The 13,454-nt window shown below is 39.2% G+C and overlaps 1 protein-coding gene across 2 annotated transcripts in view; it reads right to left on the bottom strand.

Annotated features, from left to right (window-relative positions):
* KCNH5 (potassium voltage-gated channel subfamily H member 5) overlaps window positions 1-13,454 on the bottom strand; it is a 159,238-nt gene that overhangs the window by 92,889 nt on the left and 52,895 nt on the right. For both annotated transcript variants that reach the window (XM_049828989.1, XM_049828990.1), the window contains one exon: window positions 2,790-3,219. In XM_049828989.1, coding sequence (XP_049684946.1) covers window positions 2,790-3,219 — 430 coding nt within the window. The remainder of the gene's footprint in view (window positions 1-2,789; window positions 3,220-13,454) is intronic.

Genomic DNA, 13,454 nt, shown 5'->3' with positions numbered 1-13,454 from the left:
GAATCTTAATTTGGCTATTTTTAACAAGTACACCATTTTGCAATCCTGCCCACCAGAAGGATTTGCAAATCTCTCCAAATACTCCTCCCAGGTCCTGATAACTTTGCCAGCATGAATAGGAAACTTTGGGCTTGCAGAACAAGCCGCTGCTAGCTGACAACGCAGTGAAGATTTTCTTTCATATCTGCAGTTTGCATGAGTAGGCAGCTGGGATTGTGATGAATTACTATCTTCAATTCCACTGCTAAGTTTAAGACATTTATTTGGCACAGTCTGTTAGAAAAGACACTGCCAATATCAACTATTGGTGTTAGCAAACTTTTTTGGGAGAACTACCAAAGGTATTTCACAGTCTCTCTGCTTATAACAAGGAGTCAGCTCAGGGACCAGAGTTTTTATTGATTGAACTTTAATTGAATTCTGCTGAATGTTTATCTCAAAACACTGTTTCAACAGAAAAACTAAAACATCTCCTTTTTAAAACAACTTGAATAGTTTTCACTTCTTAGTTACACCTTTTCTTGGGGCCAAATCCTTTTCCCAAGCTCACTGGCCACTTTGATCGCCTGAGAAACTGCATTTTCCATCGGCTATTTATTGTGCCTTCCTGTCCCATTTTGGTGTTCAGACTGTCCTGCTTTCAGTAGCTGGCACTGCAAAGCGTGTTTATACAATCCTGCAGGTCTAATCTCTTTGCAGAAATACTGCAAGCATAAAGTCCATGACCAGTATCTATTTGAAAGTTGGCATATTTTCTAACCAGTGTTCAACCAACCAAGCAACTCCTTTTAGATTTCAGGAGCAGTCATCATACTGATGTGCTTCAAACCTTCATTGATATGTTTGCAAAAGATTCAATCGTTTGGTCACAGTTAAGAATTTTTACACTTGCAAATAATCTAAAAAGGTTTCTTCTGTGTGTAGCCTTCCTGCATGCCACAATGCTCTTCACCCCACTCACAAGAGAAGCCACATGTATTTTGATAGCATTATTTTTATGCAATAAGCAACTTAACTGTTCTTTTGCCATGCTTCTTCAATTTTAGATTCTACTTTTGACTTTGCCCCAAAGCCTATAAACCTACTCATGGTTCTCCAACTACTAAGCTTACAGGTACCACTTATAAATTTGACATGTACATTTAATAATTTTGTGGGTACCACTTATGAAAACTATTAAAATCAGCCAGTGGCACATACACAGGTTATTCTAATGTCAACTCTGGTAATGCTATGTGTATTCCCCATCTTTAACATATGTTTCAGAGATGAAAAAGCAAGAGAACAATCCACCTAGAACAAATACAAAGCAGGTTACAAGCTCCATTTCCTTTTCACTTACCGAGGCCATGTATCTATTTTGTTATTACTATTATTATTATTCATTATGGGTTTATGGCTCTCACTCGACCCTAAATCATTTACCACAGCTGCTTAATTGCTTCTGCGGGGCAACAGAAGTCCCCACAAAAGACAAGGGAAGTAAATATTACGGTATTTAAAATGTTCTATATCTACTTTATTCTCCAAATCCCCAGCCTTCTGTAAATACCACAAAGCAGTTTCAACAAATGGCTAATCAGCACCTATAGGTTTTCTATGGCCTAGCTGCCATAGCTCGTTAATGCTGTAGCTTGGGGATTTGCTTTTTATGGACTTTGAAAATGTTCTGAAACACATCAACCCATCATGTAAAGATGCTGTTCAGCAGAAATTTCATTGCACCACGCTGCAAGTAGAGTCCTACAACTGTAACCTCTCTTTTTAAAAAGCTTTTAAAAGTCTCCAAACAAATGGCTTTAATCTTCTAAAGATCTAGAAAGACTGTAGCAGGAAAACTTCCTTTTTATAGTTCAGTATTTCTCTGAGATGAGCTCAAAGTGTTAGCTGAGATAATTATCAGAGAGATTATGCAGATCTTATTTTCAAAAGGTTTTGTTTGCTCTCTTGTTACATAATTGCTTAGTGTTTGTATGGAGCTCAGAAAATTGAAAGCATCAGAGAAATACCAAGAATTATTTCTTTAACAGAAAAATAATTCTCCCAAATTATATTAACATTTTCAGCAGTCTTTACTATATTTTGAAGATTCCTGTCAACCTCGAGAGCTGCTCAGTGATCCAACCTTGGTAGCACATAAAAAAAAAAATGTGCCTTAACAATATTGGGTTTAGACTGTTTCAGCCGAGCTGCAAAACAGCACGAAGCAGAGACAAGGTACAATACAGTGTCTTATGATTTCCTTCACTGCTAGCTTTGCTGGTGCCAAAGGTCACCACAATCTGGAGGTAAAATCAGGACTTGTAAGTCAAACCAGTGCCATGAAGTACACAATCACTTTATGGAATCACTAAATGTTTCGAGAATTGGCTAAAACAAGCTCAAACATTTCCAAGCCTGTTCAAGGTTATTAGCAAAACTCAGTCAGACTACCTGAATTTGAATGTACATTGTAACTTTTAACCGAATTCCAGCCAAGACCATTCAACCACGACCAAAGCCATCTTTGAAGTGTAAATAAGAGGCCCTGAACTCAATATAAAATTATCATTGAGCACACTTACGTCCATACCACCCTTAGTCTCACAAACAATTTAAAAGCTACAGCAGCTCAGCTCCACAATTTCAATTCCTGTTTTCAATAATTCCAAGTTCATTTCATGATTATTTACAGGTACTTCACATTTTTTAGGATGTCAAGAAAGCTTACAGCAAGTGTGCTATGCAACCGTCATAGTAGCTATACAGCTACCTTTTGCTTATACACAATAAAATCAAATTCTACTTACAGCCAACCATCATCATGGCCACTGAAAAAATCTTCTCTCCATCAGTGGTTGGTGCTATGTTTCCAAATCCTATCGTCGTAAGGCTTGTCATGGTAAAGTAGAGAGAGGATATGTACAAGGAGTCTTTACTGGGTCCTCCTTCCCACTGCCCTGAGCCAGTGGTGTTGTATCGATATGGCGTCCCAATACTCAGTGCCAATTGGTAGAGCCAGCTATCTGTTTTGATTGTATTAGTGACTTCATCTATAACTTCGTAGTCCCCGATGCTGTACCATATGCAGGCTAGCCAGTGGGCCACCAGTCCAAACACACACACCAACAGTACCAGTACAGCAGCACCATATTCCAGATAATGGTCCAACTTCCTGGCAACTCGACCAAGTCGTAGAAGACGTACCACTTTTAAGGAACTGAAGAGGCTACTGATCCCCTAGAAAAGAATAAAAATCATTATTTCATCTGAAATATCCTGCTTGTTAAGACAGCAGGCTGTACAGCAATTCCTGCATCTCCTTTAAAACTTTCTACACAATTTTTCGTGTCCCAGATGACAGAATACAAGATCAAACCCTCCTCCTCCTCCAGTACTTTTGTCCTCATCAGGGTAAATCAAGTTTGGCACTCATTAGGTGGATAAATTACTTCGTTCAAGCTCAGTCTTTCCAACTAACAGAAGAGTTCTGTGGAATCCAAGGTGAGAAATGGCATGTTTATTACAAAAAGGAGTGATTAGATACTTTGCCAGTTTGAAGTAAACAGGAGACTCTGCTTTGAGCTCAAGGAGGTCAAATGTGGTGTAGGAGCAGTCAGAGATGGAACTACAACATCCAAGTGGAGTCTTCTTGAAGCTTTTCAGAGAACGGTATTCTATTAAACCCAAGCAGAGGATTGCTATTCTAGCCAAAACGGGGGTTCACTTATTTCAACAACCCTCAGCATTAACAGGTGCTCAAGAGAAATGTCAGAAAGTAATTGTAATGGGTAAGTACAGAGAAATCTGCCTGTTGTTCCTCTCATCCCCCAGGGAGTAGCTGGGTAACTTCCTCTAGTCCAACAGTCTCCACCTCATATTATCCTTCACCGCAGGTAATAAATTTTGTTATTTATAAGAAGTCTCACTGACTGAACACAGAACTAACAACTGTGGGCACATCACCTTTCTGAGTGAGAGTAATACAGACCACAAGGCACTGGCAAGAAAACCACATGCCTTTGCATATAGGGTTAATTTCCTTTCCAGTCAACAAACATTGCAGATATTTTCCTAATGCAAGTATTTGTGCGATGTTTTTTTTTTCACGCAAGATAAATGAAGTACAAATAAATGAAAGTACAAATAATCAGGGAATAGAAGCCCAGGAACCATCAAAAAGCTAATAGAAACATCTGAGAGGGAACAAGAAATGTGCACAAGTGGTTTGCAATGTATTTTAATAGAGTTTATAGATGCAGAAAGAGAAGAAAAATATGTTCCTGATCTATTGCAATCCCATGATATACCTAACTTGTGCATTAAATTAATTAGTGGCTCAAAATAGAAGGTTTGTAAAGGAAGGTTTCTAATATAAAACATTCAGAAGCTGAAGACATTTAATTTAAAGTAGAAATTAAGACATAGAAAGCAATGAGGCAAACATTCCTAGTTACTGTGCCAAGATTAAATTGCCCTTTTCTATGCATCATTATCAAATCAGTCTAGTCAAAACACTGGCTAATTATATTATCAAACAGTGAAAGACTGGAGTTTCTGGAGTTTTCCATACCAGAAAAACATTAATCTCTTTTGCACCTCTGTTTCTTTTCACAACTAAGGTTTGAAGGGTAACATACATCTGATATTTCTAGATGTAATCTATTGGACAAAGTTCTTGTATGCTTTTCAAATCCTGTTGGAATTTGTTTCAGATCCCCAAATCCTTAATAAATTGAAGTTCTATATTTGCATTCAAGCTCTCATGATGACTAATACCATGGAGGGAAGTGGAATTTTCCCATTTTGACTTCTGTATTTTGCATTTACACAAGAGACAGATGTAGTTTATCATTCTTCTTTCCATCTAAACGTATATCAACTGATTTGCTTTGGGATATATATCTGTGAGGCACTCTGAACAGTCAACTTGTCCAATAAACTGGGAAGTCCCTTACAATGTTCATTACACAATGGACTGGGGCCAATGGACTACTGAATGAGGGTCACAGCCCACAGAAACAATATCTACATTACAAAAGAAAACTACAGGGTAGTTTAATAGTGTGTTTCGCAAAATTAATCTGCAGTGTGTTTCAGTGAATTAACCCTGATTCTGAAAGTTTACAACATGCTGTGAAATCAGAAGGAGAAAACAGCAGGGTTGGGTGGTTTTTTTGAAGGAAAAGGTCCTATTGCATTGGTGAAGGAGATAGACATTATTTCCATTTTACTTAAAAAGTCACTGTTCATTACCAAGATTAAGGCTAGGGAAGGAGTTAAAAGACCTGGAATCTCAACTTGAGAGTCCCCTTTTGCACCCAGTAGTTTAAGTTCGTCCCAGTGGCAAGGCTTACACTGCTCTTTCTACTGCACAAATCCAAACTGAGAGTCAACCCTTGTTCAATAGAGTTTACAGTCCGACACTCCATCCTCCATCCAGAGTACATCTTCTCTGTCTAACTTACGTGGACAGTTTAGCAGTTGTACAACTAATATAATGCAGCATTTATTTTAAAGTCTGGGAGAAAGTTTGTGCTATGATTTTTTTTTCCCCTAAGCACAGGTAACAATCATATCTCTTATGCATAAAACAAAGAGAAATGTTTCTTTTTAGCTGACATTGAAATGTATTCTTTCCAAAGAGTAATTCATTTGAGTTTCGCTCTAAGTCTTAAAGCCAGTTCAGTCTGACCCACTACTTTAAGGCCAAAAAATCAGAGATATATTTATTGAGCATTCACATTTCATGTCTAATCTTGCAAAACATAAAGACAATACTGGAAGCTTTAAAAGCCTATTCCATAAAATACTACCCAGGAAAGAGCAATTAAGCACATACTAAACGAACATGTGATACATCGCACTGTTTAAGTACTGGGTTGGGTGAAGCTGGTACCTTTATACTTAAAAAATCGCCTGATGATTAAATGCACAATTGTTAGTAAACAAAGCTCTGCCTCAGATTCAGCAATGATCTCTTTGGTGGAAACTATGTGAAAGACTAACTGCCTTGAATTAAGTTTGGGCTATTCAGAAATTCAGCGTTCTAAACTCAACTGGTTGCTGGCTGCCTTTAATTTCATTTTTCTTTTAACTGTATTTATGCTCCATAATGAATATTTTGGAAATCTTTCTACTAAAGGATGAGCATCAGCTCTAACTGAAGTAACCTTAGCGCTCAAGGAACAGAGAGGTGGTTAGAAACCTTGAATGGCATGTAATCCTGTTTGGCACTAGCATCGTGTAAATAACACACGGTTTTGATACCAAGGATCCAACCTTCTGGGAGGAGCATTTGTCACTCTGTTGCCATATTTAGTCAGTTGGGCCAATTGTCTGCAATATCTGCTGGTCTGTGTTCTCTGAGAATATCTCTTTATGTTATGAACCATCCAATGCTGCCCCTTTGAGGTTTTGACTAATGTATTTGATCATGTCTTAATCAGATGAGGACATTCAGCTTGCTCATGTTCAATCATCTCAGCTGTAGAAATCTTTTAACTGAAAAACCACCTACTCCAGAATTGCATTTTGTGTGTCAAGTTTGGAACCAAATTCCTGTCTGATACATATCATTGACTTAAGTGTTACAAGTGTGAGTCACAGGACACCTTCCCCATGACTTCTAAGGCCACTGGATCAGGAGAGGACACGAGCAGTAGCTCTGAGCCAGCCCTTTCTGTGCCACCATTTCTATTTAGCAGACAGCTGAAGCCACCACAACGGATGTGGACAATGTCAAATTTATCCAGAAAGACATTCTTGAGGAATGGATTTTCACCTTTGGAATTAAATTAGCTATTCGTGATTAAACAAAGCCCAAGTTTAATGACATAAGCGCCTTGCTTAATCAGTCTGTGTTCTCAAATTCTCTTGACATACTAAGAAAGGAAATTCAGTTTGATAGTGGAGGCACAAGTGATGACAGCACTCTGTCTGAAATGCAGAGGGACCACTCCTTCCTATTAATATTACCTGAATCTTACCATTTCAGATCCTAGATGTTACCACATTGTCAAACTTCAGTCTTCCAGGATGAAAGAAGTGTCTAAGCTGTGTGTCTGCACCTGGCTAAACTTTTCCAACCACAAGGCTCAGAAACATGTTTCCTTCCATTGCGATATATGCCGTGGGAACAGACCTCTGCACCTCGAGCAAGAACAGGGAGCCAAGTTCTCTTGTGCTTAATGAATCCCTGATAAGCCAGGCAATAGGAAGGATGAAGCTGTCAAAGTCATGTTATACAGGGGTCGAGAGCCAAACGTACAAGAGGATAAGGGGAACACTGTCACCAAAGGAAAAAGAAGGTTAACAAGTGCAGGAAATCATTCAATTTAGCATGAGTTCCAGAGATCTCCTCCTAAACCAGGAAAGAGAGAGTGTTCTACACTGAAGGAACAACAGAATAGCAGAGCTGCATCTTTGTAAAAGATGCGAAAGATTTAATCAGCTGGTTACTTGCTAATCTAGTAAGTCTTTTCTGCAGTAGGAAATTATTGCATAAGTATTGAAAAAAGTAAAATAAAACCAAAACCAGCCATTAGTTTCTACCATCCAAATATAGTAAAATCTGCTTAAATCTCAAAATTAAATCCCAGTACGCTGAAATAGTAAATTTGTGCATTTTTTTTTCCTATTAGAGAACAACGTGGTTTTAACTCTAGGCACTTTTTTGATTAGATTTCACTCCATTGTTTTTTATTTATTTGTTGTTAGCTGTGGGCACATATGCAACAACAACAACAACAAAAAAGCAACATGCATTTTAAACGTGTACTAAAACTGAAATCCTACCAGCTCTGAAAATGAGGATCGGTACTGCATCATTTAGCAGAAAACACTGTCTCAGAAAAGGTCAGAGGAAAAAAAAGAAGAGCTTTTCACTGTGTTCTGATGTTCAGCACATTGTGGTTTTGAAGAATTTATGGAGTGGCCAAGAACCAAAGCTGGGAACCTTTCTATGAAATGCTGTAGGGCATGTTGCCACTGTAGTCAAAGGTATGACTGCAGTATCTACAGACTTTCTTAAGCTAAATTTAAGCTAATATGCTTAGAGTAGATAGATGCAAGCAATTACAGCAACCTGCATTCAGCACAACTAGCCATTAAAGTGATCAAACCCTCTGAGGAGGTCACAGCCCTGGCTGAGCTCTTTATCTCCGTGCGAGAGCAAAATGGTTTCATGTAAGTTGAGCTTGAGCGCACCTGCACGAGCCACAGCCGCACCCTGACTGAGCTCTAACCACCCTCCTGGGGTGGGATTCGTCTCACATAATGTGAAACCTTACAGCCAACCACCCCGTCTGGGCGAATTGTCCAGCTTTCCTCCCTGGTGAGTGAAGAGAGAGGCATGTCAGAAGAGTGATTCACCCAATCCGTCTCAGACAGCCGGGGACGGGATGAATCACCTCCTGGAGCTGTCTCTCTCCCCTCCCACTGAATAAAAAGAAGCTGAAGCCTATCACTTACACAGCTTATGGGAGGAGAAATTAAACCCATCCTTAGAAATCGGGATAGCCCAGATCTGGGCAGCATCCAAGCCTGTATGATGTTATTACAGAGACAGATATTATGGAGCGCAGCCTCACAGTGTGAGACTTACCTTTCTCAATATAAGCCTGGAGAATAAATGCTATTAATAACAGTAGGCTGAGATTTTCTGCAGATGCAATAGCATGCTTCTTTCTTCATTGACCGGCCAATTACTCCACAGAAAGTGATGCTACACTACATTTGGTTCTGATAGGATTTTGCAGAAATCCCCATTGGCTTGAAGAAGGAATTGAATCAGTTCATAAAAAAATGAACAATCACAAAGTAAACTGGACTGGAGTTCTTGATCTCAAAAGGGCAAGAGCTGGTAAATTATAAATGATAGTATATTGAACTAGAGAAAATAGTAAGTGAAGACAACTGGACTGTGAGAGATAGGAGTGTCAGACACCTGGCAGCAGAGGACACCTGGCAAAAGGTACAAAATAGCCAGAGGTTGTATCTCAAAGAAGGGGAAAAACTTGTAAAGCTGGGCATCAGTTATAAATGTGTAAATAATCACCCAAAGGAAAAAAAAAACAAACTGAAAAAGAACTGACAATATATAAGAAATTAAAACTTGATCGACAGAAAGCTCCACCCTAGAGGGCAAAAAGAATAGGGATAGAGTGAAAATTGCCAAATGTCAAACTTTTCCATGTAAAGAACATTAAAACAAATACCCAAAGATTCTTCACATTAATAAATGAAAAAAAGAACAACAAAAGTGACCAAGCTGCAATAAAGCAAAAATAATCCAGGCTTGGGCTAAAAATTAAATTAATTCTTAGCTTTAATTTTCAAAGATGATGTTGATGTTTTCCAGAAAAGCTAATGCATCAAGAAGGAAATAAATAGATACATTACTTGAACAAATGTTAAGAGAAGGAGTAATTAGAAACGTTGAGATAAATCAAAATGCAATCAGTGCAGCAATAGGTTTGCTAAGATAAGGTTAGATGGGATCTCGCCAAGTTTTCCTGATAGCTTTCTCTAATAACACACCCCATCTTCAAAATGAAAGAAACGCAGTATTTCAGTAACGCAAGGGGTGAAATTACTAGGAAAGACAGAGAGAACAGGGACCACAACTGGGATTGTAAGGTAACTTGTGAAAAGGATGGCAAAATGGAATCCATTAAAAGGCAGTCTAGCGACAGTTACAAATGGCAATTCTCAGTGATTTTGTTGGTTTCTTAGTGAAGTAAACAGAAATATTATATGGCCACAAAATCTGCTGATGACACACCTTTGGAATACACTGTTAATGCAAAGAATAACCAGGTGGGAATAAAGGAAAATGTGATTAAGCTTAATAACATAGAGTCTCAAGGCATCCATTACAGGGCAAATTAACAAAAATTTCTGCAACTACAAAGATCTTTAGCTGAAGATTACTGAGAACAAGATATATTTGGGTATATGGGTCAATCCCACAGTGACTCCGAGCAATCAGTGGGTTGCACTCACAGAAGAGGTTAATCCAGTTCTAGGACGGATCAGTTGAGTGTTTCCACCGTCAAGAGGAAAAGCCAAACCCCAATTACAAAGCAAAGATGAATCTCCGCTTGGAGTAATACATACAGCTCTGCCCTACAGATATGTATTCAAACTTAACTCCGTGCAGAGAGAGGCAGCTGGAATGGCCAAGAAAATTTCCATAACATTTCATAAATGAGGTTTCTAGACAAGATCAGTTTGCTTAGATTAAGGAAAAGAAAATAGGCACGTTTATGCAGGGGAACAAGGGATGACTGTTCTTTCTAAGCACATCAAGGAGATAATCATGAGGGAAGGAAAAGAAATATTTAACCAAGAAGGTTGGCACAGGGACAAATGCGCAGACTGCAAATTAAGACAGATATGCAGACACCATGAGTTAAGGCGTATTTCGATCAGTTTATGGGAAGGGTGATAGGATGAACCTGCCCACCAAAACCAATGACTCAGTGACTCAAAAGTTCCCAGTGAGTTTTACCCCTACTATTTTTTTCTGCTTTTGGTTTTTTTCCGCTTTTGTTTTTTTTTCCTTTGAAAAGTTGAAGTGAGGCAAATACAGTCTCAAGGGGAGGACGCATCGCATCTCAGCCTAAACTATACCATGGAGGGGTCTGCACCTGAGCTAGTCACACTAGCATGTCATTACAGTCAATAGGGAGAAACAGGCATTTTAGGGCAGGGTGACTCCTGAGATCTACTTTGGAGATGCATCTTAGAACGTGAGGAGCCATACTCTGAACGTGCCTGTATCTCCTTGTGAACTATGCCTGGTCCTACATTTCATCAGATGAATCCCATGCTTAGTACATTTTGAAATACAGTCCAAATACTTTATTTAAAGAACCATGGACAAAACTTTCACTACCTTTCCCTCACCAGAAGTAATTATACACAAAAAAAATTCACCCAAACAAATCATTTGGCTGATTCTGTAAAGTCAAGGTATAGTTCAGCATTTGGTTTTGAAGCAGTGGAAAAGGCACCATTTTTGTAAACCTTGGGCAAACTTTACCAAGAAGTTGTTACATGATGGTACACAATGTAAAACACAAAGTGCTTACAGATTTTAGGAACCTCTGAAATGGTGAGTCTTCCTAACATGAGCGGGTGAGCCTGCAGGCACATATCTAGAAAGTACTATTCTGTGCAGTGCAGGAGGGGTATCCAGGAGGACATATAGGCTGTTTGAAATTTAACCAGCAAATCATTCCCAAAAGAAATTTTTGAGCTTAGCTACTTAAATAGAGCTTAGCTCTAAAATCCCTGGTTAGCTCCTTAATGCTTCTTTACTGGAGTTAATGTTAAAATAAATCTTCCAGCATATCTCAGAAACCCTTCTTTTTTAGGTAAACAATTAATGTAATAAAGTTGCATAGTTACAAATCAAAATCCTGCAATGAGAAAAATAAAAAAGCAACATTTCTGATTTATCACCACTTTAAGAACTGAATTTAGGGTTGTATTCAATTATGTAAATCGACACAGGAGCAAGGGGCTTTGCTTCTGCACAAACTGTCTAGATCCTGGGTCCAGATACACGCAGAGCCCATTTAATACTTGACCCTGTACCACTGGTAGCAACGGGAGTAGTGACTGCAGTGAGCACCAAATTGAGTCCTTACAGCAAAATGAAAGCAAGTAGGTTTTCTCATGCAGTCTCTGAAAGCACCGATAAATTTACTGCTTGAGATTTATCTTTTTTTTTCCCAGGAGGATGGGAGAGCTTTTCTCACCCCCCACCCCCCACCAAATGTCAATAAGCTAAAACATTATAAATAAACTTCTAGTGAATTGTTTATGGCACAACTATACAATGCAATACATTTCAAACAGTGAATAACTGAGGTTAGAAAAAGAAGGGTGATTTCAAAATATTTTTTCTAGATTCAAGGTAAGGGGGATGTGGCATCTTGCACTATTTATTTGTCAGTGCAGCAGTGTGCCCAACCAAGAAAAAAGAAGATGATATCATAAAATCTGATAATTTTCACTTATTTAGGGGAGGTGGATAGAGGATGAAATGGGAGGGAGAGGAAGGTGTGTCACACCTGTTGGGACAGCTTCTGAGCAGGATACTGAACTTAGCTGATTGACAGTTTAATGCTAGCAAAACCCTACAAATTTCCTATGACAATACAGGAATAAAAAGAAAAGAAATAACCTGAGCTGCAATGTTTCTGCAAGTACTTCTGGAACTACACATACCCTTGATGCCAAAGGGTAGATGTAACACCGATGCAGTCTTGAACAAAATAGAGACTCACAGCAAGTTACAAGGCTGTCTCGCTAGTAAAACTTTGTTAATTCTGGTATTAGCCATGGAGTTAGTTTCTCCTAGGCTGTACCTTGGCTCCACTTTGTGCCGAGCAATCGCCCATCCCTAAGCCTGCAACTCTTTTCCTCCCATTGACGGCTGTCCACAGCGACCTCAGTAACGTGGATTTGTGCTACTCCCATCAGCATTATTTCGGTGAGTATCTGACTGGATTATTTAATTTGCCTCATCTCCTTTGTAAGCCTTCCCCTCCGCTGCGAGCGAAGGGATCACGCAAGACTCAAAGCTCCCCTTGAAAGTACTCCACGCACAATTTGCCTCAACTGGACTCTGCATCACTTAATACGGCTCTGACTACAGATTTGATTTAAATGGCTTGTACCCAACATCTGCTTCCCAGTAACACATACAACACATTAAAAAAAAAGGGTGGTGGGGGGGGAAGATCACTGAGACATGTAATTAAAGTTCAGTATGCCATAATCCGCATCAGAGCAGTGCAGCACAAGGCTACCAGGTCACATCCATCTCGCGGGACAACCCTGCCTCTCTCCCACCCCCCCCTGCACCGAGCTGGTAATGAAACAGTGGCAGAACTTGAATAAAACCTTAGTTTCAGTAACAGCTAAAGAGATGTGATGCGACTCTGCAACTAAGTGCAATAGGGGTGATAGGGGTGAATAAGCGACAGGGGTGAATACGGTTGACCATCTACATAATATATGCCTAAGGTGGATACATTTATATTTGGACATTGTAACCAAGCCATTGTATTATTAGATTGTGGTTTTCTGCACACTACAGCAGGATGACAGTATTCTTCATATTTAATTGCCTTCCAACTGCATAACAAAGGGGAAAATGCCAGGTCCCAGGCTTAGTGCGTCTGTTTTTACGTTGCTAGGAGTTTTCATCATAGTTTAACGCTTGGCTGCAGCAAGGATTTAGTTCTGGGAATTATTTTCTCCATGTCAGTCACCTAGATTTAAGAAAGGTATCTAGCCATAGACTTTATTTCAGAGCCAAAGCCACATTCTTGAAACACGCCAATTTATCTTCGCCTTGCATATGCCACTCAGACTGGGGTCCCTAAACCCTTCTTCAAACATCTCCCGAAAAGGGAATGTTTGCGGTAAAGCACTGCTGATGTGCATATAGCTAAACT

The sequence above is a fragment of the Accipiter gentilis genome, chromosome 25 (assembly GCF_929443795.1).
Source record: "Accipiter gentilis chromosome 25, bAccGen1.1, whole genome shotgun sequence".
In the NCBI taxonomy this organism is placed as follows: domain Eukaryota; kingdom Metazoa; phylum Chordata; class Aves; order Accipitriformes; family Accipitridae; genus Astur; species Astur gentilis.
This window is presented reverse-complemented; position numbering and strand designations above follow the sequence as displayed.